The sequence below is a fragment of the Ambystoma mexicanum genome, chromosome 6q (genome assembly GCF_040938575.1).
Source record: "Ambystoma mexicanum isolate Mex_15411 chromosome 6q, UKY_AmexF1_1, whole genome shotgun sequence".
NCBI classification, from domain to species: Eukaryota; Metazoa; Chordata; class Amphibia; order Caudata; family Ambystomatidae; genus Ambystoma; species Ambystoma mexicanum.
This window is the reverse complement of record NC_090937.1, coordinates 1,260,130,633-1,260,157,561: the sequence shown is the minus strand read 5'-3', so window position 1 is coordinate 1,260,157,561 and position 26,929 is coordinate 1,260,130,633. Positions and strand designations below refer to the sequence as shown.

The following is a 26,929-nucleotide window of genomic DNA, read 5'->3' as shown; positions in this document are numbered from 1 at the left end:
ATAAACTAAATAAACATGAACATAAATAAACATAAGTGTAGTTCCCTGAGGAATCGGGCCAGGGCTTGTCTGTATATGTTATCATTAAGGGTGGCTGGGAGGGTTTTGTCCATCGAGGCATCCATTACGCCGTTGAAATCTCCCCCTATCAGAATCTGGCCCCCATTCTGCAATTTTAGGCAACAGCCCTAACAAAAATCTGTCCTGTTTTTCATAGGTGGCGTAGATTGCCACCAGAGTTACTTGTTGGCCCATCAGTATCCCTCCCAACACCAGGTATCGGCCCTCCAGATCCCTTTTTATGAATTGTTTCTCAAAGCGTACTCCTTTGGCTAACGGTATGCCCACTCCCCTTTTTTTAGTCTGGCTTGAAGCTAGGTATTGTGTGGGGAAGGCTCTGTGCTTTAACCTGTGCTCATCCTCAGGGAGTGGGTGTGTTTCTTGTACCCAGACTACCGAGGCCTGGAGGTCAGAGAGTCTTCTCATGATTGACTTCCTTTTTATTGGCGAATTAAGCCCTTGGACATTTAGCGTTACGAATGTCGGATCAGCCGTTGTTAGATTTTAGTTCTATGCCTTCCATCCCACGGTACAGCTCGTCCGCCCCCCTGATTGCTCCGCCTGCATTGTGCATAACTCCAACCAAAGTGCCATGTTCCTTTGTTCCCCCCTAACTCCCCAACTTACAAAAACCCCATGAACTTCAACAATAACTTTCAACATGGATGTACCACAGTGGGTCACCGGGTTTGTGTATCCCTTGGGAATTTTGGCATCCAAATCCCACCCCTCCCGTGCCTTTTCTAAGCATTGTTACATTTCCACTCCTTGCTGTGGCAGTTTTCCTTATGAGAAGGTCTAACCAGTATGTTCCTCATTCTCCTTCTTTCCCCTCCCCATGAGATCCCCCTCTAACTTTCAGACCATGACATTCTTCGCAATTGGGGTATAGCCACCAGTTCGCTCTGCATATGTCTACAACTCATGTGGGATCAGCCGTTTTGGACTCCTTGTTGCGACCTCTCGGACGAGGCTGCGCTGGCTTCCATTGCTCCCTCTCTGGTCTGTCATCTCCTTCCATGCTTTCAGGTGGGGTTCTTTACTTGTTGTTGCCTTCGGTCCTGTCATCCTCCCTCATGAGATCATCCATATCCTCTTCCTTTGAGATTGTGTATCGCTGCCCTTTCCATTTGACGAATCAAAGCCCAGTTGGGAATGCCCATCGGTAGCACACTTTTCTAGATCTCAGCCGATCTGTGATGACTCTTAGATGTTTCCTCTTCACACGGGTGGCTTGGGCTAGATCCTGGTAAAGCTGGATGGGAGTAGAACAGAAGCTTATGGGTTCCCTTTTTCGGGCAGCCCGCATAATGTCCTCCTTCAATTGGAATAGATGTATCCAGTCAGCACATCCAGGGTCAAGTTTTTGTTGAGCTGGAATGTGGAGTAAACCCTGTGCTTTCGGTCCAGAACGATGTCCCTTTCGTCTGCCGGGCCTAGGATCTGAGGATCTGCTGGAACAGGTCCAACACATATTGATGCAGGTCGGTGTCTGCCACTGATTTCGGGATCCCCCGGATCCGTATATTGTTTCGGCTGGATCTGTTTTCGGCGTCTTCTTGTTTGTTGTGGATAGGTCCATTTGTTGTTCTAATTCTAAGACCCTTCTGGCCGTCATCTTGCTCCTGCCCTTGTTCCGCTACTGTAGTCTCCACCTCGTCGACCCTTTTCTCAACAGCCATGACCCCTTTATTAAAATCTGAAATGGACTTGGCTAGGTCAGAGACGCTGTCTTTGATGTCTTTTTTTTAACTCCTGCAGCATTGCCATCAAGTCTGATTTTCATATAGGTGGGTGTCGGACTCACAATGACTCTCTGGAGGAGGGGAGTGTATCTGGACAGTCGCCTGTTGTTGGTTGCGTTTCTGAGTCTCTGCGGTTTGCATCAAGGCTTTAATGTCCCCGGATATAGGGCCCTTGTTTCGCTGCTTGTTTGGCCATTCTATGTCTAGGCTGGGGGAATGGAGGGGGGGCGGGTCTAGGATGTCCCGCACTAGTGGCCCCTGCCTTGGACCTTCGGCTCCTAGAGTTTTATGCAGGTCGTTTGCCAGTATTCTTGCACTTGCCCCGCTGGAGGATCAAGTTGCACACACCACCCGGGCACCTGCCTCTCTGTGCCTCCACTGTGTTTTATATTTTATTTTCTCCTGGCTGGCCGCCCCCCCCCCCCCCCGTCTCCTCACCAGGGTCTTGCTGCATGCCCCTGCTTCCACCGTTCGGGTTCCAAACTCTGTTTCCTTGGTCGTGGTCTTCCTGCTAACATGTTGGGGGAAGGGCTTCCTTACGCAGACACCGGAACCTCTGCCGTCATTTCAGCTGTTGCCAGTCTGCTTGCCGCAGGGTACCCTCTTTGCCTTCAGGGCCGCATTAGCTTGTCGACTTCTCGGCTCCCTGCTTCATCTGGTGCCGGCCACCAGCTCCCACCCATGTGCCGGCCGCCATCTTGGCGGCGAGCTTAGTACGCGTCAGGATTTGTGGTCCCGGCTCCATCAGGAGGGCTCTGCAACGCTGCAGTTTCACACGCCAGACTCCTCAGGCGTTCCGACACACATGGAGCTTTCTTTGCGGGTTGCCTGACATGTTTGGAGGGGGTTACGGTCCCCGGGATGGGGCTCAGTGCTCACAGAGAAGGCATCCGTTGGCGTCCTCGGCTGGTCATGCCATCACAAAATCTAGCTCCTCCCCCCCCCCCCCCAGTTCATTCAGCCATCCAGCGCTGTTTCTTTTCACCAGAGTTCGGATTGTCTTGTCCTAAAGAGAGTATGATGGATTGTGGCCTCCTCTGTACTTGGTACTCCAGCCCGCAGATGTTTAGCCAATTATCGGCTCCACCAATGCTCTACCCTCTCTCCCTTAGGGCGCAGCGCAGCCACTGTCCAGAATCAATAGGTGTCTCTTACTGCTGCCGCTCTGGATGAGGCCAGAATCGTATTAGGGGTGATTAGGCACCTTTGTGGTCCTTCTTCCTGCCCCCAGCCCAACGCTGTATCTTATTGTTTGCCTGCTCCCCATGGGGTTGCGGGGCTCATTGATGGAGTTCAACACCACAGTGCACCCCAACTGAGTTCAACCCCACAGTGCACCCCAACTGCTCTTGGTTCTTCATGCTGCGGCTCTTCCCTGCCGCGTGTTGTGCTGCCTATGCCTCCACTTTGCTTCCCAGGGCAGTGCAGCTTCTGCTAGCCCTGTGTGTTGGTGGATCGCATCCGGCCTCAGGTAGGCTGCTGTTACAGCTGCACTTGTCCTGCGGCAGGTGCCTCCTACTATCACTCTTAAAACCACTCAACAATGCGGACTCTAGAAGCTGTCTCTTGACAGTCTGAAACTCTTCTGCACACCCTGAGTCCCACTCAAACCTGACCCCTTTCCTTGTAAGTTTCCTAAGGCTGTAAGTGCAACTTGCTAGCTCTCTCACAAACTTGGCAACTTGGCATAGTATTGCACTGGACCAAGGAATGATGCCACCTCCATCTTATTCTTTGGTTCAGGCATTTCTGCAAGTGACTTTATCGCACTTGTCTTGGGTTTAACCCCTACCTCAGATAAATTGTACCCCAAGTACTCCACTTCACCGAAAACAACACTTTTCCAATGTCAGAGTCAAACCTGACTCATCTATCCTCTCCAAAACAAGGCAAAGTCTTCTGTCATGCTCCTTGATATCTGAACCCCACACCAAAATGTTGTCCTGAGAGCATTTGACCCGCTCAATGTCACCCAGGAGAACATACATGACTCTTTGAAAGACACTTGCTGCTGATACCAGCCCGAAAGGCATGCGTACACTTCTGAACATCCCTTCATGCACGATGAAAGCAGTGAAATCTAGGAAGTCAGGGTGTAGAGGTATCTGATGATAAGCCGATTTCAGATCTAACAGAGAGCTCCTGATAAATCTGAAATCAGTTCATCAATTTTAGGCAATGGAAATCTCTGTTCAAACACCTCAAATCATTACAGCGCCTCGCAGCCCCATTGGCATTTCTTGCTACCGCGACGGGGCTAACCCACTCGGAAGCTTCGCCCGGTTCAATCACTCCCGCTTCCACCATGAGTTCAAGTTCTATTTCTACCTCTCTCTTCAGTGCCAAAAGTACTGCCCTGAGTTTAGCCACAACTGGAATGGCATCACGTCTAAGTTTGATCTTGGACATGAATCGTTTCAGACACCCAACCTTGTGGGTAAAAATGTACGGCACCTAAGTGACTATCTCCTTATTCGTTGCCACACTCTGCCCTCCCTCTAAGCAGCGCTTAAAGATGTTGTTTCACTCACCCTCCCGATTCACAACTCCTCCGATGTCCTGATACACCCCTGATGTATTTACAGGACTCTCAGCATTCGGGTCTAGCTTGATCCCCAATGCTAGTAGATCACCCCCAATGTTGGTTAAATAGACTTTCCCATTGGCTCTCCTTTCTTGAAAACTTAAATCTGCATTAATTTCTCCAATTATGTGTATGGGCTTTTCTCCATAGGCATTCATTTTGACTCTAGCCTCTTTCAAGGCACAGCACCCAAACTTTGTCTTTCATGTATCTTTCCCAATTAAATTGTAATACGCTCCACTATCAATCAGCATAAGAACCTTTACTCCATTGACCATCTCGCTGGTTTTTTTTTAAACGCATTCCCATCACCACATACACCACTTGTATGACTCTTACTCCTCCATAGTATTCTGAGTCGGAATCTGCATTGTCACACTTGTTCTCTTGTACATTCCCAGCTTTGCCAGCCATTCTACAACATTTTGTTAAATGTCCACTAAGTCCACACAGGCGACACTCTACATAGACCTCTGTGCACTCCTTTGAATTGGCGCAGTGCTGTGTAGTGGCACATCTGAAACAGCGTTTCTGCTGTTGTCCAAGAGAGCGCTCACCTATCCTCCCTGTCTGCTTCTTTGATTCACTGCGCCTACCATTGTATGTCTTGAACTTCCTGAAATCATTCCTTTCACCACTTTTCTTGCTCCACTGGTTTTGATTCTTAACATGTGAGACTACACTTATCCCTGTAACACCTTTCTCTCCTACTGCCTTGTCACTGTCAATACTGAGTTGTTTGATGCAGAGTTGTGTGTTCCACCTGCTTTACTATCTCAATCGTCCTATCCCAATTCGGGTCTCTTTCTATCCATAGTTTCTCTCTGATCTTGTCATATGGGGCACCTTAACACCAGCTAATCACAACCGTACTGGCAAAACTGAAATTCAATGACTAAACCTCTCAGGGCAGTGACACAGTCTTCTATTGTTTCTCCATTCTTTTGTTCCCTTGTGCCGAAATGATACCTGGCCAATATTTTGATCTCTGCAATTTCATAATGTGTATCCAACTTTGGAATACTGATGTCAAAGCTGTTCAGGAGGTTGCATCTTCTCCAGCATGGGGTCTGGCATGGATTCACACGCTCATGAATATTCACCGTCGTCAGGCTGGGAATCCTCGGTAAAGAAAAAATCAGTATCAGTTTTGTTTCTGATCTGTGTTTCTTAGTAGTAACCAATCGCTGATCTCTGGGTCATACCGCCCCCAGCCAAAGACTGCCCTCTCCCTAAGCCCCACGTCTGGCAGCCATCCTCAGATTTATACCGAGTCCTCGTGCTTAGCTCTCGAGTTTTTTGCTGCATTTTCGCGCTTTTTCAGGAGATTTTCAGATTTTTCGGTTTAATCGAGCCTCAAGCTCCACCGTTTCTACTTCCGATAACGGGGACCCGTTTCGGAATTCTTCTACACCTCTCAAGGATGAAGTTTTCGTCGAGTTTACGCTTCTTGGAGGATTCCGGAAGATCTGCGGCCTACCTCAACGGACATGGCCCAGGACAAGGGACGCTCGACGCCCGGATCCAAGCTGTTAACGTGCTGCCCTGGATGCAGATTACAAAACGTTTTCAAGGAGGACGAGCATTCGCAATGTCTCTACTGCCTTCATGAGGACAAGACACACGTGGAGAAGGACTGTGCATTCTGCAAGAACCTTTCGGAACGGACCAAACAAGATCGTCGTTCCCGCCTCGCCGGAGAAGGGCACAGCAGGTGAGAAGGCGAAGAAAAAGTCTGAGCGGGCTTCTAAGGCCTGTGAGGGCGCCCCGGCGACGGGGGCCCAACAGAAGGCCAAGCACCGCAAGTCCGCGGGCACCGGGAGCGCCGAAAGGTCGGGCTCTTCGGCTGCCAGGCAGGGCGCGACTTCCCCAGCACGTTCAACCACGAGCCAGCGCTCTGGTTCGGGGGAAGAGGAAGTCTGAGAACCCGGGTAAGCTGCTGGAGCAGCCCCGGTCGATCTCGAAGGGGGAGCGAGGCGCTGACCCTCCCCCCAAGGCAAAGGCCCAGGACGCACCTAAGGTGGCGAGGGCTTTGATCCAGCCGGCAAAGGCCTCTATCGAAGTGGTCGCTGCGACCCGGGCGAAGCCGGCTGAGACTACGCCAGTGGAAACGGCCTCTGGGCCCAGAGTATCCCTGCCACCGCGGAGGGAATCCTCTTTCCAGCCCATCGTTAAGACCCCCGTGAAGTCGGAAGACGAGGGGGGGGCCGGTGGCCATTACCGACTCGGAATCAGCCTCTGAGGAGGAGCTGGTGGAAACCGAGAAGAGCCTCAACGAGAGGTTCGTAGGCCTCAACGAGAGGTTCGACGAGAAGGTTTGATCCCAGGGGACGGTCCCCGCTGACGCGATCGAAGATAGCGATGATGGCGACGAAGAGGGCCCAGTGGAGCGGCCATCTCGTCCGTCGCAGTCATTACTAGGCCCCAGGATAGCTCGGCGGCCATTTTGTTGGCGATCCAATCCTTATGTACCGAGATAAGGACGAGATTACCACGGACCCCGACGGAGGATCCAGAACCAGTTCCGTCGGGAAATCCTCTGAACAAGCGGAGGAGAGTCCACCCCTCTCAGCCCTTCGTGCCCGCGAGGCCTGTGGACCCCTCGTCACCCTCGCCAGACCCTAGAGAGGATACGGCGACGGATACAGCGACGGGGACGGGCAACGACGGCGGCAATGACACAGCGGACATCCCGTCATCACCCCCCCTCGGGCTTCTCCAGCCGACGAAATTGGCTCCTTTCACGCCATGATAACCAGGGCATCCGAGCTCTTCCAGCTCTGCTCTGAAGAACAAAAAAAGGAAGGGTTTCTTTACCAACGACGAGAGGCCAAGAGGAAGACGGTCCTCGCGACATCTGGGACGAGGGGCTTGCTGTCCTCAAGAACCCTTCCATGACACCCGCCAAGAGGGACAGGTACGAGAAGAAATACCGAGTCCCCGATGCCGCCCCCTTGTGCCTCAGGGCCCAGCCCACGCCGGACTCTGTCGTCTCGGCAGCGGCTAAGAAGAAAGCAGCGGGTGTGGCGGCTTCAACTTCCTCTTCCCCGCCGGACAGAGAGGGCAAGAAGTTGGACTCCATGGGACGACGAGTCATCTCGTCGGCGGCGACGACGACGATTAAGGCGGCCAATGCCTTAGCGATCGTGGCCCGCTACGACAGGGAGCTCTGGTTCAAGATAGCTCCCCTGCTAGACTTCCTACCTGACGACAAGAGGGCGGAGGTCCTACAAATTCTGCAGGAAGGCGAGGTGGTGTCGGATCACGCCATAACGGTGGCAACGGACATTGCCGATACCGGATTTCGCCAACTGGGCAACAGAGTTTGCCTCCGACGACGAGGATGGCTCAAGGCGACAGACTTTCGCCAGGACGTCCAGACCAGAGTGTTGGATATGCCGTTCGACGGCAACAACCTTTTTGGTAAGGCGGTGGACGAGTCTCTCCAGGCCATCAAGACCGACTCGGAGACGGCCCGGGCCCTAGGGGTAATTCAACAACAACGGCCCTTTCGGAGCTCCAGAGGCAGACAGGGTGCCTCCAAAGGATCCAGCGGTGGCTCTTCCACATACCGCCAGGCGGGCCGCTCCTCTTCCCAGGAGGAGGCCTACAGAGGTCGCGGCAAGCAAGGGGGATCCCGCCGTTGTCGCCAAGGAGGCCAAGGCGGCAAGGCCGCCTCCAAGCAAGACGGACCGTGTCGTTGGGCCCCCACTGAAGCAACCCGGTGGGAGGCAGGCTGACAAAGTTTGTCAGCGTGTGGGAGTCCATCTCCACCGACCTTTGGGTGCTGGACACCCTGGCCAACGGGCACTCGCTGGAATTCCAAAAGAAGTGCCCTCACATTCCTCCCGTGGCCAGGAAGGAGAATCACGTCCCTCAACTGCTGTTGGAGGAAAGGGCGATGCTCAAGAAAGGTGCCATCGAGCTCGTCCCCAGGAGGCTCCGGGGCTCCGGAGTGTACTCAAGGTACTTCCTCGTCAGAAAGAAGACAGGCGGTTGGCGCCCCATCCTGGACCTGCGTCGGTTAAACAAATACATCAAGGCGCAGAAATTCAGGATGGTCACCCTCCAGCACGTGCTGGGACAGCTGGAGGAGAGCGACTTCCTATCGTCGTTGGACCTGGAGGATGCTTACTTCCACATCCCCCTTCTAAAAGGGCACAGGAGGTTTCTCAGGTTCGTGGTTCAGGGACGCCACTACCAATTCAGAGCCCTACCGTTCGGATTAAAGTCAGCACCCAGGGTATTCACCAAGTGCCTGGCACCAGTGGCGGTGCGGCTGCGCCTGCAGGGGATCCACGTCTACCCCTACCTAGACGACTGGCTAATCCGGGCAAGGACAAGAGAACTTGCTGTCGAACACACAGCGAGGACTGTCCGGCTGCTCACGGAACTGGGGGTCGCCATTAACTACCCCAAATCCCACCTGGTTCCGTCGCAAGTAGCACTGTTTCTGGGAGTGAAGCTCGATACAGTGGGGCAATTAGCCTCCCCGTCAGAGGAGAGGACGAAGACCATCCAGGGCAAGGTGCGGCACCTGCTTGCCACGGACGTGGCCAGGGTGAGGTCCATCAAGTCCCTCCTTGGGATGATGTCCTCATGCATCTATCTTGTACCCCTTTGCAGACTTCGGATGCGTCCGCTACATGAGTTCCTCGACGCCCGCTGGTTTCAGGGACGGGCTGCTTCGAGGACATGATCCCTCTCGACGAGGAGTTCCGTCGGGCGATCCTATGGTGGGGTACCCGTGCTCACCTCACTACAGGCACGGACTTTCAAACCCCGGCGTTTCTGGAGACAGTGACGACGGACACCTCTCTGGAGGGTTGAGGGGCCACACCGGAGATCTCCACGCAAGAAGCCTTTGGCTCCCGGAGGAGAGGTCTCTCCACATCAATATTCTGGAGCTCCGAGCAGTGTTCTGGGCGCTCAGGTCGTTCCTTCCGTCCCTCAAGGACAAAGTGGTGAGGATCTTCACCGACAACACCACCACGAAGTTCTACATACGGAAGCAGGGGGGCACCAGATCCCCAGCCCTATCCAAGGAGGCCCAGGATCTGTGGCACTGGGCCGTCGCCCAGGGGATGTTTCTGGTTCCCTTCCACTTGGCAGGAATAAAAAACACCATCGCCGACTCACTCAGCAGGGAGCTGCGCTCGTTCCACGAGTGGGAACTACGTCAGGACCAGGTGGATCGGCTCCTTCGCCGATGGGGCAAACCCCGGATCGACCTTTTCGCGACAGCGACGAACTCCCAAGTGCCAGAGGTTCGCCAGCAGGTTCCCGCAGCCGAGGAGCATTGGCGATGCTTTCTCGTTCCCCTGGGACGGCCTGTTTCTATACGCGTTCCCTCCGTTGCCGTTGCTGCTCCGCCTCATCAACCAGCTCAAGAAGTCCAGGTGCAGAATGATCCTCGTCGCACCGGTGTGGCCGAGGCAGATCTGGTTCCCGGACCTTTTGGACTTGTCAACGTCCCCACCGGTCAAGCTGCCGGCGGACACGGATCTTCTCTCCAGAGAAGGGGGCGCCATTCTCCATCACAACCCACAGTCGCTGAACTTGCAGGCCTGGCTCCTGCAGCACTAGAGTTTGGAGGGTACGATTTCCCGGCTGACTGCAGAGAGGTTCTTGCAAAAGCCAGGGCGTCCTCAACTCTTACATTTTACGGTCATAAGTGGAAGAGGTTCTCTGTCTGGTGCCGTGCACAGAAGATTAACCCTCTGCGGATTACGGCCCCTCAAGTACTGCCGTACCTACTGTCGCTGGCCAAAGCTGGACTGGCTCACGCCTCCATCAAAATACATCTGGCTGCCATCTCCCGATATACCAGGACTACGGGACGGACGTCCTTGTGGTCTCATCGCCTGGTGAAGGAATTTATGAAGGGACTATTCCGATCGTTCCCGCCGGTGAAGGCTCCTGCCCCGGCGTGGGAGCTTAATGTGGTGCTGACCAGGCTCATGGGGGCCCCATTCGAGCCTATGCATTCGGCGCCTTTGAAGTTCCTGTCATGGAAGACAGCGTTCCTCGTGGCCATCACCTCCGCACAACGAGTGGGAGAGATCCAGGCCCTACCTTGCAAGCCTCCATACTTGACATTTCATGACACGAGGATGGTGCTAAGGACGCACCCCTCCTTCATGCCCAAGGTGCCGTCGGACTTCCACCTCAACAAGCCCTTGGTGTTATCAGTTTTCTTCCCGTCGCCTTCGACGCCGGCTGAGAGGACTTTGCAAATGTTCCCCAGCACATCTGAATCAAGGGCCTCTCCGGATTTGTCCAATTACGGGCCAGCCGCTGGAAATAGATCAGTTATCAGTGTTGCTAATGAACCCAACATCAGGAAGGCTCCATCCCCAGTATCCCCCAACAACACAACCCCTGGGTCCATCGGAAGATTGATCCCAGAAATATTTTGAATTTGTGCCAGTAGCTCCTTCCAAAAGTGTTGGACTTTTGCACACGTCCATAGCAAATGGAGGAGAGAACCTTTTTACTGAACAGCCTCTCCAACATTACGGGAGTAGGAGGGATTTAGCATATTTAATTTTTCCGGGGTCGTATATCACCTATAGCATAATTTCTTTATTTGTAGCAAATTTAGAACTTCCAAAGGTGCAAATCCAAATATGGGTTCATCCCTCTTCATTAATTTCCTTCCATAAGTCCCTTCCATAAGTCCCTTCCATAGGTCCTCTTCCCATTTCTTCATATATCCCTCTTTAAGCATTGGGTAATGTTTATCTAGTAACTTATAGAGGGCGGAAATCTTTCCTGAGTGTTTATTAGATCGTATTGTTAGTTAAAATGGCAAAGGGTCCCTTACCCCCAAAAAGAAACATTGAAAATTCTGAAACACACCTTGATCTTTATAGCAAGAGGTTAATGATTCGGAGGATAATTTATTTTCTTCACGTTTAACAAAACTACTGCATTTGAAAACCTATGGCATGTGGTTTATGAAATTAAAGGTAGAACACTTTGCCTAACTGGTTTTTAAAATAAGCATTGTTGTGGCAAAACATGAGATTTCTTTATATAGTTGGAAGCATTTCTCATATAATATGTAGAAACAGGCACCAGTTCTGACGGGCTTTGAATGAAATACAGGCCTCTGGTAGAAAAGTAGTTTTCAGCATGTCCTGTAGGTAATTGAAAATATAGTAGATCCCAGGGTACATAGATAAATAAACACTTCTCATGCTAAGCACTCAGACAATCTCTACACCTCTGTTGCATCATGATATCTACATTTGCTGCAACTATATCAACTTGGTTAGTTATTTAAATAATGAAACTAACTGTTGAAAATACCTATGCTCATTAAATGTATATTGTATAATGGTGCTAACAATTATCCACACTACACTGTGGAATAAGTCAAAAAGAGAGGTTACCAGACCTTTCAACAGCAACTGTACTGCTCAACAAAATCGAGCAGCATATGCTGTTATACAGTTGCTGATAAACAGTGCAACAGTAACACTGTGCTGGTTGGCCAGCACAGTACAGTTGCTGTTGCAAGGTCTGGCAAACTACTCCCTTGACATTTTAACTGAACATCAGTGAATGTCAGCGTGTATTTGCGAGTGTGTGTAACCAGAACTGATGGATTCGCCTTTAGTCTCACTCTCAGCTCCAAGAAGGACCTCTGCTCAGTTTATTTAACTCACATGGTCTCCTCATACATTATTTAACATTTTTCTTTATTCATTTCACGCTGCATGTTGCTGATAAAAAAAGTGCACTCATTTTCAATTCTGTTATAATGCAGAGAAGTGTCATTTTTTTTTTACCTTTCTCGACATTATGTTGCAATTTGGGTGAGGTGGGGGCTATTGGAGATTCCCCCCTTTGCCAGTCCATTTGGGTGTCTCCAGGCAGAGTATGTTTTACAGCGATGAAAAAAAACTTTGAAAAACATAGACTACAAATGTTTGTTTAGCATGACCAACCTACTTATAATGAGGCCCTCAGACTTTAGCTAAGTATTTCTTTCTAAATATAACCCTAGGAGGCATGTACTGTGAACATTTGCTCAACAGTAAGTTAGATAATTGATTATGATTTTTGTTGTTTCCTTTTTGGTCAAATATAGTGTTTACAACATTGACTTTCTTTTAATAATGTGTTTGTTTAGGTGGACTATGACAATCATGCACAGTATAAACATGGCAAAACAGGTCGCAAACAGTCTCCCGTGCGCATTTTCACCAATATTCCACAAAGCAGGATAACGCTTCCGACTGAGGAAGGATACAGGTAAGGGAATGCCGTTCAGGAATTGTTCAAGTAACATACATAGTGAACCTGATGTCTGAAGGGTTAGTGCTTATAAGCTCTGGCACCACGCTGTGTAGACCACTTTGAGCAGGGTACAACAGCATTTGAGTGTAGAACATAGAAGAAGCAAACTAACAAGTTCTAAATGTTTTTTGATGGGCATTGTCTGATAACAGCAATTTGAGGCATCTCCTCAGCGCCAGCCTTTATCTAGTGCTTGCGCTTGCAAACCTTATAATAATTACTTTATATATTGAACAGGTTATAGGAAAGTGCAAGTCAGAGAGTAGGCAACATTGTGAATGTTTTTGGCAGTGGCATACTATAGCTAGTACGTGATTGACAGCTAGCCAAAATCCTTCACCTCTTTGCTTTAGGCCCCTTTCCCGTGCGCTGTACTATGAGTCCTGATCCCCTTTGCTCTAAATACCCTTACCGAGCTTTCAATTGTAGGGCTAGGCTAGTAATGAAAGCTGCCAATAATGTGAACATCGAGGCATCTCATGTTCTGTAGACCTCCATCTCTGGTGTTAACTTGTACACAATGTGGTACAGTGGAACACGCCTGACTTATGAATGTAGATTATTTGCTTCTTTAAGCATTGTGCTTAAAAAAGCAGTTTGCCATCAGTGGAAACGAACAGTGAGTATAGTACAAGTCATTACAGAATTGTGTCTTAAATCAACTTGATTATTGTTTTGCCTCGAGTATTAGTTTGGTTAGCCTGTATTATTAGTCTGTTTTACTAATCAATAGCAAAGAATTGACCTTAAGACATTGTCCCTCACCCATAAGTGCTTATCCAACCAGGCTCCTATTTACCTTTCCAATAGCATCTCCTGTCAATCTTCTACATGGCCCACCAGAACAGCCCGGCTGCACTGCGTCACTATTCCACGCTTTAAGCAACAATGCGCAGGTGGGGTTAGCTTCCCAGTCCTCGCTGCTAAGAAATGGAATGCACTACCAGTATCTCTGAGAGAGGAACCATCATTCCTCCTATTCCGGAAAAAGGTTCAAGCTTGGCTCCATGAGCAAGACCTCAACTTGGTCGTATAAACATACAGGCCAATTGGATGTAATCATTACCTGATGTATATATGTAACCTTTGGCCCATCTTACTGTTGACCGATTTATATATCTGTAAATGTTTGTGTGTAACTCTTATGCGTCTTATTAATGTATTCCAGCTCTGTATCCTCTTGTAACTTGTATGAATATCGCCCAGATCCCCTTGGGCTTGGTTTGCGCTATACAAATAAACAAACTAAACTAAACTAGAATCAGTACACATTTGAGGAAAATATGTGAAAATCTTCTGATTTTTAAAAAAAGTAAAAAATTAATTGCGACAACCCAAGAAATCATTGGAAATAACAGTGAAAAAGCGCATTTAAATGAATCGATCTAATTCCAAAAACAAAGAAAGAAAAGAAGCAAACCACATTAACATGCAGTTGAGAGATGTATTGTTTCCATACTGTTATATGTTTTAGATATGTTGAATTATTGAAGGTGTCTGTGAGGAGCCAGGAATGAGACTCAGGCACAAGGGGGTCATGGTTTTGGTCAAAGACTTTTATTAAAATAAAAGGGGGGGTGCAGGGAAATGGCTCTTTGTCCCTGCTCTAAGAGGTGTTTCCATACCTAAAACCAAAACTAAGGATCTGTCAATGTCAGAACGTCCAAAGCAAAACTACCCGAGTTCTATTCTGGGCCTCCCATTCGGACAAAATTAACATAAAAAGGTTAATGTCTTTGGCCTTGAGTGGTTTATAAATGTTCAAAAAGGAAAATGCGTAACTCCAACACTAAAGTTCCAGAAGGATAGAGTTCCTTGTTCCAGAGGGTGGTTCCCTTCCCCTGAATTTCTCTTCACTCTGTTGTATGTTCAAAATTTCAGCTCCTGGAATTTCTCTTGATCAACAATACAACTGGTACACAAAAAAAACTTGGGGTTTTGTCTTTATCTTATTAGGATCCTGCTAGGTTTTTACTCCTCTTCATTTGATTAGCACAGCCTTTTGCTGGTCCTGATATACCCTTCCCAGAACCTCTTTAGGTGATGTATTTCATATAGACATTGTTCAGCTTATCATTGCTTGGTATGCTTCCCTAGCAGGGCTTTCTCCTATGACCATACTTGCAACTGCCTAGTATACTCTCCTACCAGGGTTTTCTTATATAAACACTTTTGCAACTGCCTGATATACTCTTCTTGTGTGCATCTGCCTGATATACTATCCTTCCAGGGCTTCTCTTATATGTGTATTGCATACACTCTCGAACCTAAAAGTATCATACTTTTGTTCTGTTCTCCCTTTTAAAGAAATGCTCTCTTGTTCTTTCTCTTTTATATGCTTCATTACCAATTATTCGGGTTTGGCATGGATGCCAATACACCCCATTGTCCCTGCTTCCATGGGGTGGACTCACTGGCTCTGGCTGGCGTATTCTGTTTCTGCTGCGGCAAGCCAGTGGTGGTCGTTCAGCATTTCCGTCCTTCTTGTCGCCTCTGCTCCTCAGCTTCTATGTGTCTCATAATTCCTGCTGGGCTCTTCAGCTTCATTTTGAGCTTTGGTAAGGCATCCTCAAAGCTCCTGCTGCCCAGGAGCCCTCCATCAGCTTCTGGCGTTCCCGCAGCATGTTCTCTCTCACAGTCAGCTTCCCTCTTCCTTGGCCTCGAGCCGGGCGGCACCACAGAACTCTCACCAGCCCCACGGTCTCTCGGTCTGGACGAGAGGAGCTGCTTTCTCCTGCCAGCAGCGCGCTTCAGTCAGCTGCTTCACCTGTTTAAATTTCCCAGCCACAGGTATGTGCTCACAACAACTAGAGCGCAGCTTGTGCTTTTGGACTTCTTTGATCCGCATTACTCGGCTCATCTTCCTTGTCACAGTATTATTGTAGTTCAGGGAATGGAAGTCCGTTCTTGACGACTTGCATAGAAAGTCTGGGTAAGTGTTTTCAATGATCTTTAAGGACAAGTCAGCTCTGGATGATTGTAGGTAGAGGCTGAGAAATTGTTTTTATGAGTCTTAAAAGGCAAGTCAGATTTTGATGGGTTGCATACAGATCTTGTGAAAAGGTCTTCAGTGCCCTTCCTAGGTGGAAGAGGGGAGGTATAACAATATTCCATTAAGGCATTAGGCATGGATGAGGTATCCTCAAAAAAAAGAAGGGGGATACCATGTCCTAACCGATGGTGCCCTGATATTCTCCTGGAGGCTTTCTCCCCCCATGTGATACTCCCTCGTATAGCCACCTCCTGGGTCCTGATCAGGTAGTGGCTGCCGTCCCTTGGTCACATGGGGAGAGGTCACCACCGAGAAAGGAGTGATGATGACACCATCAGACTCATCACATACCCTTCCCCTAATGCTGCTGGTTCTCTCAGTACTTATAGGGAAACGGGAAAGGAAGTCTACATTTCCCTGTTCTCTTCCTTTTCATTGTTCTACTGTGAAACAATAAGGCTGTATGTCTAAGAACCAGCGCATGACCTGTGTATTGGCGTCCCTGTGGAGGCTCATTCATGTTAATAGAGCGTGATCGGTGACCAATCTAAATTTCCTGCCTTTGAGGTAGTATTTATGGAATGACACAGCCCACTTTATAGCTAAGGCCTCCAACTCTATAGTGGTATAGTTCTTTTCTCTGGGGTATAGTTTCCGACTGATATAAAGAATAGGGTGCTCTATGCCATTGTGATCTTGTAAAAGAACAGGCCACAACCCACATGTGAAGCGTCTGTCTAAAATGAACTCTTTGTTAAAGTCTGCCACCTTCAACATTGGTTTATTGCACATAATGTTTTTGAGTTTATCAAAACATAGCTGGTCTTCATCTCTAAACTTTATCTTTTGGGGTTCTACATTCTAAAGTTTATCAGTTAGGCAAGATGCGATGGAAGAATAATGGGATAAATAGTCTATAATACCCCATTAAAGCCAAAAAGGCGTTTCAATCTTTCTTGATTCTGGCACTGGAGTTTCATGGAGAGCTTTTACCTTTGAGGTTGAACCAGCCCATAACCAACAAAAAAATCCAAGATACTTGACTGCTGATTGTGCCATGGTTGGCTGTGTGACTTTCCTCAAAGCTCTGATAACTAGGTATACGACATGTAGGTGTTCTTCCCATGTCCTACTACAATGGATGATTATATCATTGATGTAAGCCATGCAGAAAGAGAAGTAAGGCTGGAGGACTTGGTCCATTAACCTTGGAATGATGGCAGCAGCCGTGTAGTCCAAAAGGTAATACTTTGAACTGAAATAGTCCAATGGGGTGGAGAAAGCTGGTTTCTCCTTGTTCTCTGGATTAGCGTGAACTTGCCAGTATCACTTTATCAGATCAATCATCGAGAGGAACCCAGCGGTTCCCAATCAATCAATTAGATCGTCTATTCTTGGCTTAGGGTAACTGTCAAATTGGGAAACTGCGGTCACCCTTCTGAAGTCAATGCAGAACCTCCATGATCGATCTGGCTTCGCAACAAGTACTATCGGAGAGGACCAAGGGCTCTGAGATGGTTCAATAATGTCAGATCTTTGCATATTCTCCACATCCTCTATGACTATTCCTTTTCTGGTTTCTGGCATCCGGTAAGGTTTTAAATGGACCACTTTCCGTGGGGGGAGTACGGATGTAGTGAAAAAACCCTTTTACTCTTTCTGGCTCAGATCTAAAGACATCAGGAAATTGTTCTAGCAATTCTCACAGGTCTTCTCTCTGATTCTAGAATAGATGGGAAAGAATCGGGGTGTTTTTTGGTCTGATTCTTCGTTTAATAAACTAGTCAATACTACTGTAGTGTTCTCAACAGGATCCTCTCTCCACTCCTTGAGGAGCTTTATGTTATAGATATTGATCTTAATTCTTCTATCCGGTTGGATGACTCGATCATCTTATGGCCCTGTTTGCTCTATCATCTCATATGGACTGTGACATTTGGACTACATCTTATTCTCCGATGATGGAAGGAGAATGAGAACCTTTTGTCCAATGGATAAGGATCTAAGCAAAGCTTTCTTATCATGGTAGGACTTTTGATTTTCTTGGGCCTTGACCATGTGAGCTTGAACAATTGTTCTGACAGTAGCCATAAGTAATTTTTTTTAATTTAAATTTGTATTAGTTTTCACAGGAAGATGCACAAAAAACCACACCATCATTAAGAAAGCTATACAATGATTTGCATCCTAACTGATCCCCTTTACACCCACATTCCTCCCACCCTTCCACCAAAAACAAATAACACAACCAAGGTTATTCAACATCCACAGCACTACTTCTTCCACACCTGTCTCCAAACTGTAGAGATCAAGCACTGGTTTTGCGGCTCCCTAAACTACAAAGCAACTATCAACAACAGCCGGTAGGGCTGTGTAACCTGCTCCTGAACTGACTTCCCATTCAGACACCCATATGGTTTACTGTGGGGCCCTATTATCTATGGATTCCATAAATGTATCCGGAAATCACGGCCATACCTTCTCCATCACTGAACTCCCTCCATGAAGTGCAGCTGAGATTTTTTCCATTAGGTAGATATCCTTAGTCTTGTCTGCACTTTCTCCAATCCCTGGCATTTTCTCCCTCTTCCAAGGCCTGGCCAGACATGCTCTAGCAGCCACCAGCAGAAAGTGAGACATGTGAGATAGTCCCTTCCAGCCCTCTTCCTGTTGTTCCAAACCAAATAGTACGACCAAAGTGTCTAGACAGCGCTCCACTCCCTCCACCATCCCAATACCTCAGACCAAAACTTCTGCAACTTCTGACATCCCAACTACATATGCCAATAATCAGCCCTTACCCCACAAGCATGCTAACAATTCATGCTCACTGACAGGAACATCCTAGATAGCCATACCGGTTTGATTGCCAATGATGTAACAATGTCACTAAATGCATTTTATATTGGTGAGCCGTGGAGGTCTTAAAAGCTGTCCTACATATCTTTACCCACAAGCGATCCTCCAACTCTACCCGTGTCCCTCTCCCACTTTGCGAGAAGAACCTCAGTACTACCCACCCCTGCAGCCACCAGTGACGCATACAACTGCAAAATTAGCCCTTTCCTATCCCTATTTATATTGTGAAGGCATCATGAGTAAGACACAGACAAGATTGTTAACAAATCTTGTATTAACTTTAAAAGGCAGGGTGGAGTAATGCCTAACTTGCCCTATTCTAAGTTGTGATTTCCCTGATGTAAGGGAGGTATGGTATCCCAAGGGAAGACAGACACAAGAGATATACTGTTCAAGGGTGCTTATTGAGCAAAGGGGTTGAATAAACTCCTGTCTGGCCCTATCTGTAAAGATGGGAGCACGCTCTACCTTCAAATAATAGTCATGGTTGTGTCAGTCAAAACAAAATGGCCCATACTAAATAAATGTATTGCCTGAACTTATAGTAGTAAAATAAATGGGTTAATGGGAAAAGATGTATGTAATGGAAAAACTGTGTTCTAACATAAAGGATTAAGATGGCTGAGTCAGCTCTCCTCCCCACGCTGGACAGCACAGGGCAAGGTGGTCACCGCAGACAGGATGACACACTCTGGCTCAGGCTCTCAAAACAAAGATGGCTCAAAACGTGGATCGAGGCCCACCTGGCTGACAGTAACGTCTCGTTTTCCAGCTTTTAAAACACAGTTCACCAAAAAGTTCACGTTGGTCTCCCTCAGTCGGGATCAGACCTCTCAAAGCAAACGTTCAACAAAACTTGCAGAGGCTCCCTTCTCCAAGCTTAATTCACATCCTTTAGGGGTTCCCTTCCCCTAACGTATTACACTTCCGGTCCCCCTCAGTTGGGCTCGGTCCGTTTCTTGTTGTTGAAGATTTTCGAATGTGCGTGGCTTTTGCTACATACCTCTGCAGGACCACTTTGACTTTCCCTCCAGCTCACACTCTTGTGTTATTTGCCCCAGAGCTCCTTGGTCTGGGTAGTTCGATGTCATAAGTACAAACGTTATCACTTCATTTTTATAGTTCATTCAATTTATTGACAAAAACATTTCACCTCTCACAAAGACTTTCGAATGGGCTACTTGCTTTCACTGTACCACTCCGCTACTCAGTATCACTGGTTTCACAGCTATCGGTTATTCGTAGTTCAGCACAGGTCTGCCTTCCTTCGCATCCCATCCACACGTGTGCAGCCTTCAATTCTGCAATATACTATTGCAACTTAAATCATTGCTTAACACACACTTGTCTTTCATGCCGCTCACCAACTCACCGGCTGTGTGCATTCCTTTCTTGTCCTCTCCAGGGGTTTCCCTCAGTCGGGCTCAGACCCCTTCCTTAAAGTTCACACATGGGTCTCCCTCAGCTGGGCTCGGACCCTCTTAATTGGCAAGATTTTAAATCTTTGGACTTCGCGTCCCAGAACGCACTTCGCCTTTTTTCGCTCCCACTTCGCTAGCTCCCCAAAAACGGTATTGCAGCATTTTGGAAGCTGCAGGATTTCAAGGGGATATTTGTTGAGGTCAGGGTTTTACTACCTGCCCCTCAAATGCCTGGGCTGTCCTGCTTTGCCCGGGGTAGGAGCTTTGGTATGGGCACTGCCAGGAAACCCCCAGGTACCCCTGGTTTTGACTCCCTGGAGTTGGTACTCCCTCGCCACACTGCAGCCTCCCCTGTACTCACAGGCCCAGCAATTAGGCAGTCTTTGGTCCTCCAGGCCTTCCAGGGTCTCTCCAGCTCGAATTTTCCTCCTGGCCTCTGTGCTCCATCCAGCATCCCCAGCTCATTCAGAGTGTGCCTGTGTGCTCTGTCTTTTATACTGTCTGGGAGGCTCAACAGGTTTCAGGTGGGAATGATTGTTAAGGGAGGCCTACCCTTGCCTGGCCTCATTACTGGGACAAAATGGCGACTGCCCATAGGAATCCCTAGTGCATTGGTTCCTATGGGTAATCTTCATTGCACCCTTTTTCCTCTTCTTCTTCGTGTTTTGGTGTTCTAATATAGAAATGGGATTTCTAGAGTGGAAGTAGGAATTGTGGGAGCTGGTTCTTTTTAGTGGTGTTAGAAAAAGGAAAAATGTTGTTGTGAAATATAGGGTGTAGTATTCTCCTATGCCTCCCCTTGATGTGGGTACCTGTTGGAATTGGGGAGGGGGCAACGGGACAGGTCTTATAACAACCTATAAAGGTGGTGGAGGTGTCTGGTAAGGGTGTGTCGTAAAGGGGGGAATACTGCGTCTCTCCCAATGGCATTCCTCCAGCAGTTCCCAAGGACCCCCTGCCCAGGGGATCTCCCGCTCTGGTCCACCCCCAGGGTCTGGTTCCAAAGGCGATGGCCATGCCCTGGCCACGTGAGCAAAGAATCCCTGGGGTCTGTAAGTGAGAACACCCTCATGTTTCTCACACTACCTAAAGAAAACTAAGGATATTCTGTGTCAGGAAGTCCAACTAAAAATGTCTGTCTGTGTCCAAAACCTATACTTTCCTTCACAACTTATTGTATGCAATGTTTTGGGGTGTCAGCATCAAAAGTGTTCAAAGTAAAGTTCCAAACTTCTTCCAGCTCTCGGCTTGTAATCGTCCCTTCCCCAAGTTCAAAACAGTTCACATGGTATCGGGATTCCCTTCCCCAAGAGTTCAAGGGCCTCATCAAGAGTTGGTAATTCTGTCGGGATACTGCCCACGCTAATAGCGTTACCGCCACCCGGTCCGGTGCTATTAGCGCTGGATCAAGTGTTGGGCAGTAATGGGTATTCCCCATTCCCCATTGGACTCAATGGGGCATGTTTGACGCAATTAGTGTGCGCTAATAGCGCCATGCTAATTGTGCCCGGAAATGGCCATTATTCCGGCGCATTTACCCCCAGCTTGTAGCTGGGGGTAAATGCGTCCATACCCATGTTTGGGTGGACCCTTAAATGCTGCGGTCATAGAGCGTTGCCACCTTATTTAAGGGCTACCACAAGAATCGTGATGAGGCCCCAAGTCTTCCAGTTTTCAACAAAACACAGTTCCTTGGGACACTTCCCAGCGCTTTTGACATCAGTACTTTTCACTGGCATACATAGATAGTTAGTTTCTTAATGATCAAAATACATAATCTGTGGTTGCAAAACACAAGCTTCTTTATGGATACTTTCCTTAGGGTCTCCATAAAGGGGGGCACTTGGTCTAGGCGCAGTTGTTGGACCACAAGGTCCACCTATTACAGGTCACGCAACCGATGCCCCTTCTTGACTGCCACTGCCTTCCTTTGACAGTGCAGCTTGGTTCTTTCATCAGTGTCACACTCTTCTTTTTTAAAAACTTAAATTTTTCATAGAGAGTTACATTGGAGCAGAACCACGCCATAGACATTACATAAGCACATCAGCCACAGTTATAATATACATTTGCATATATAGCAATAAACGTGGTGGGTTATGGTGATGTAGGGGGTGTACTGTCTTCATCAGGTAGCAAATTACATAGATATAGCCGGAATGGAGTCCAAATGTCCTTGGGCCGGCAGCTTGAAGGGACGGTAAATACAAATTGTTCCTCATTTTCGTTCACCATTGACAAATATTTAAGAAAGTCGGCTCGACTAGGTCTCCCTGCGGACTTCCAGCATTTCAAGATGCATCGTTTTGCAACGACACATGAGATATTAAAAAGTCGCCTGGTGGTTTCTGCCACCTTACCAATGTCCCTGAACAGGTATTGTAGTGGAGATAGGGATGCAGGGATTGTCGTGATTTCCTCTAGGAGTTCTGCAATTTCCCCCCAAAATTCCATCACCAAGGGGCACGCCCAGTACATGTGGTATGCGTCAGCATTCGGTGCATCACACTTTAGGCATTTCTCTGTACAGCCATTCACGAATTTGGTTAGCTTAGCCGGAGTATAGTGAAGTTGATTCAATATCTTAAATTGAATCAGTCGTAGGTCCGAGTTCATGGACACAGTTCTAGTGAGTTGGTACCATCAGAGCTATAAAGTTTAATTTATTTCAATGCCCAAATCCTGTTCCCAAACCTCTTTAATGGTGTTACATGAAGTGGAGTGTTAGCGAGAATTCTCTGTAAAGGCTAATTTCCCAAACCTAGTGAGTCCCCCAGCAGCTTTGCTGGATTTTTGGGGTTTATTTTTTTCTCCTGCTAAGAGTGAGACTCTCTTTCTCCCACTCTTGGGCATGATTTGAGAATGTCCTTTGACTATGTAATGTGTTTTATGGGCTATCGGGTCTTTTACTCCATAGTGCTTCATGTGTTTTTGGTAAGTGTGTTACACAGCACCCTCAGTGCAGTAACACAGGGGTGTCATAGTGACCCCCAAACATAGACTCCATACCCTGGGACTGACTACTGTCTCCCAGGGCATGTAAAGTCACCATTGGCTTTACTAGTCTTAAATTGTGAACAGAACCAGTACAAACCATCATATTGTGGAAGTACTGGTAGGGGTAATTTGATTGCCCCTGAGTCTGTTTTCCAAGGGGGCACGTCCAGTCCCCCCTTGTCGAATTTCTGGCTGGTGGCAGTGGATACCACGCGAAATATTCCACTGCAATATTTCCTATGGGATTTTCCCATTCATTTTAAACGCACCACTTTTTGGTGCAATGTTAAAGATACTGCTGGGTTATTTATTTAATATTCATTCCCCAGTTGGGTCTTTTTGCCAGGTTTTAAAATGGCGTTTGTGTTCGCCTCTGAAACTCCAACCCAAGTCGAGCCCTTTGTTCCACTTTTGGCGGGCTTCTGCACAGAAGCCTCCAAAAGTGGTGCCACTCTGTCTGGGTCTACAGGATGTGTGGGAGGGTGGAATAGCACCCTGGACTGAGTTGCCTTGGCAACTCAAGTCACACTCTTGTGTGATTGGCAGCATGTATGATTGACAGCTAGGCTGATGAATGGGGGTTTTCTGCATAAAAGCAGGGCTTTGGGGACTGGAACTTGAGAAGTCGCCACAGGACCTAAAGAATCCGAAGAGGGGAGAAGCTGAGCCATCTACAACGACACCACCGGTGGAGTCCTGCTGTACGAAACTCACCACTTTCCCGACGACAGAGAAGATCCTCTTCCAGGAGAGTCTTCTTCCCTTTGAGCTGGTGGGACCAACCAGTTCGCCTTTTTTCACCACCTGGATCGTCTCGTGGTCGAATCGCCCGTGCCAAGCACCCCAGCGGCCGGATAGCCACGCTTCACCACTACCGCGAATAAAAGGGTAGTACCTTTTAACCGGGAAATTCCGCGGCTGGTTTCTTCCTTGGCAGTGCAACGACCTCCAGCTTTCCTCCACGTCGAGATCTTCTCTTCCCCTGGACGGAGCCCCGACTTGCACCTGCTGCCAGGAACAACTGCCCCCGCTGGAGCTTTCTCACCATTTCAGGTACTGTGTCCTGCCTGGTCTCCCTTGCAACAGACTGTCCAAGGTGTCCCGTAAATCCTTGACTCTCTATCCTAGGGTGACCTCAGACCTGTTAACATTACCTTTCTAACTTGATCCAACCTCTTTTCGACTTTCCTGCAAAGACTTTGAGTGCATTTCCACTGTGTGATCTTGGGCACATTCCGCCTTGCTCTCTCCAAGAGTGGGCCTGGCATATGAACTTTTTGCTCTACAGTAGACCCTGCCTTTCTTGACTTGCTGTGGTTTCTTAAAAGTGTTGCTACTGTGTGATTTTCCTATTCTGCCTTTTCTCTTCCTTTTTAAACAAATTATTGGAGAGCCATCTATGATTACGCGCTCACCTCTGTTTTGCTAAATAAGTGGTGTCTTAGCCTAGACTTGTCAAATAATTAATTAGGGAGGTGTATATATTTCTAGTGACTGTGTTTGAACTTGCTTGACATATTAGTGCCAGTGTATTTTTACAAGTGTGTTTTTAAATAAATAATTATACACTTTTATACCAAAGCTCTGGTCAGTGTTTGCTTGTGCTACTGTCTCTTTGTACCTAATGTGTATACTCTTGTAGTGATACACAAAATTGCAAATTTGCCAATCAGGGCTTTAGATGACAGCATTAGCCGCTGAAAGCCAATAGTTTATTCAAAGTATGTGCCAAAAATGCTGACAGTAGTCTGTTGTAGCAGTTCCATTATACAGTAGTGAGCTACAAGGAATATGCAGGCCTAGTAGGGGTGGTAGGTCACATTATGCATTGTAAATAAACAGGCAGGGCGAAGGCCCCAGCTCTGTACCTAATAGACATTATTGGAGTGTTTGGAACATTATGGCACCTATATAGCGCTTAGATAGCCAGTCTTAAGCGCTATGAACACTAAGCTATGAGTGCATGCCTTTTAGAGCTTGCTCACATGGGGTTAATTCATCTCGGCTTCTCTTAGAATATTCTGCCTTTCTAACGGTAGCCCTGCATAAACAAATCCTCTTTCTCTGAGAAGGCACTGATAAGACATTCCTGAGCTTTCGCGCAGATGGGCTCCAAGCAGGGAGGGGCACAGAAAAGGAGCACAGTGGAAATTCACAGAGTTGGGTTTTTCCATGAGCAAGCCTATATTTTGCACAGGGAAAGTTCTGGAACTGTGCGTCATGGACTGACAGCACGAGATTATAAAAATGCATGCCCACATGACTCAGGTGGGAGATCGATCTGTGGACTTGGTTCGAGCAAGATCAAGTGTCCGGAATTTATGGCTCTGTCGGCACCCTGCAGCGCTGTCCTCTGTGCGGGGCTTGTTACAGCTAGCTTATGAGGGCCAGGGTCTCCCAGTGCTGATTGAAGGGGCGTAAGACTGTGTTTCTCTATGTTTTTCTAAGTTCTATGTTTCTCTATATTTTGCATTTCTCTAAGTTTTGTGCTTTGTAATCTTCTCTAACTTGAATCCCAAGATGTTGCTGAAATTCACTGTTTAGAATAAAATACTAAAACTTATTGAAGGTGTCATTTGTCACTAACATGAGTTCACTGCTCGGCACAATAGAACCTGTATTTTGGGCTGAATTGGGTAATTTTTGCTCCCAAGGGCTGGTCCCGAGGAAGATTTGCCCAATATCAAGACAACTCTATATACTGCCTAACTCTTCTTGAGAGAAGTCTGACTGCTCAGCCACACTGCTACCAGGTAAATCTGGGTGGTACAGACTGCTACCAATTGAGTTTACTGCTAACACCTGTAGTCTTAAACTTTTTGCACTGGTCCCTAAGGGAACTGCACAGGTTTCTGCCTAACACGGAGTGCGACTGCACCAAGGAATATAACATCGACACCCCCTTCCTCTGCCCACCGGTGGTCATCATAGCTCTTATACATTCATGGGTTGGGGCGCCAAGGGAAATGATGGCCATTTAGCGGCAAATGCAGCCTTCATTCGTTGAAATTGAAAGCGTGAGTTTGTTCGGGTCTCATGACTCCTGTAATGCCCTGTCAAATGTAGGCGCAATATTGGGGACATTCCATAGGGGGATTTCCGGGTCATATGGGGTCTCTAGTCCAATCCTCTTGTATATCTTGGACCATGCATGTGTGGTGATGCCTACTGGGTCAAATAGTGTCTTTATAAAGCACAAGTGTCTTTATATTTAGATCCAAAGATGACTGATTGTATATCAAGCAGCACGTTTCTCTAAGGGGATGTGTGTGGCTGTATCATCCGGGTCGAACCAGTGTTTTGCAAATTGCGCCTGAGACGCTAAGTAGTATAACTCAAAGTCGGGGGGCAAAGATGCCGCCATTCTATAACGGTTCCACCATTTTGGCCCACCCTAACCTAGCCGTTTTTCCGTCCCACACAAAGGAGGTGGCAAGTAACTGGATTCTTGCAAAGAAGGCCTTTCCGGGCCAGATCAGGATATTACCAAAGTAATATAGTAGCTTGGGGAGGACCACCATCTTAAGAAGGGCCACTCGGCCGTAAAGGGAAATGGGGTAGGTTAGCCCATAGTTGGAATTGGACAGCCAGATTCTGCAGCATTTCCCCATGATTTTGCATATAGTGTGTTTGTTTGTCCCTGGATTCCATTATTCCTAGGTAGCGAACCTGTGTGGGGGCCCATTTAAACCCACTTATTCCAGATAAATCACCGGTCAGTGGGCGCAATTCGGATTTTGACACGTTGATACTGTACCCAGAGTAGTCAGAGAATGTGTGTATGTCAGTCATTATAGGTTCCATGTTCTCTAGGTTCCATGTTCTCTTGTGGGTTACGGATGTATAACAGGGTATCATCAGCGTATAGGGATATTATCTGTGGGGGTCCCGTCATCCTGAGTCATCTTTGGGAATGATTCTTCCGTAAGTATTCTGCTATAGGTTCTATGGTGAGTGCAAACAG

At 47.8% G+C, this 26,929-nt stretch overlaps 1 protein-coding gene across 3 annotated transcripts in view; it reads left to right on the top strand.

The window, feature by feature from the left end:
* Positions 1-26,929, top strand: part of ZCCHC4 (zinc finger CCHC-type containing 4) — a 939,775-nt gene that overhangs the window by 652,331 nt on the left and 260,515 nt on the right. For all 3 annotated transcript variants that reach the window (XM_069631857.1, XM_069631859.1, XM_069631858.1), the window contains one exon: positions 12,530-12,651. In XM_069631857.1, coding sequence (XP_069487958.1) covers positions 12,530-12,651 — 122 coding nt within the window. The remainder of the gene's footprint in view (positions 1-12,529; positions 12,652-26,929) is intronic.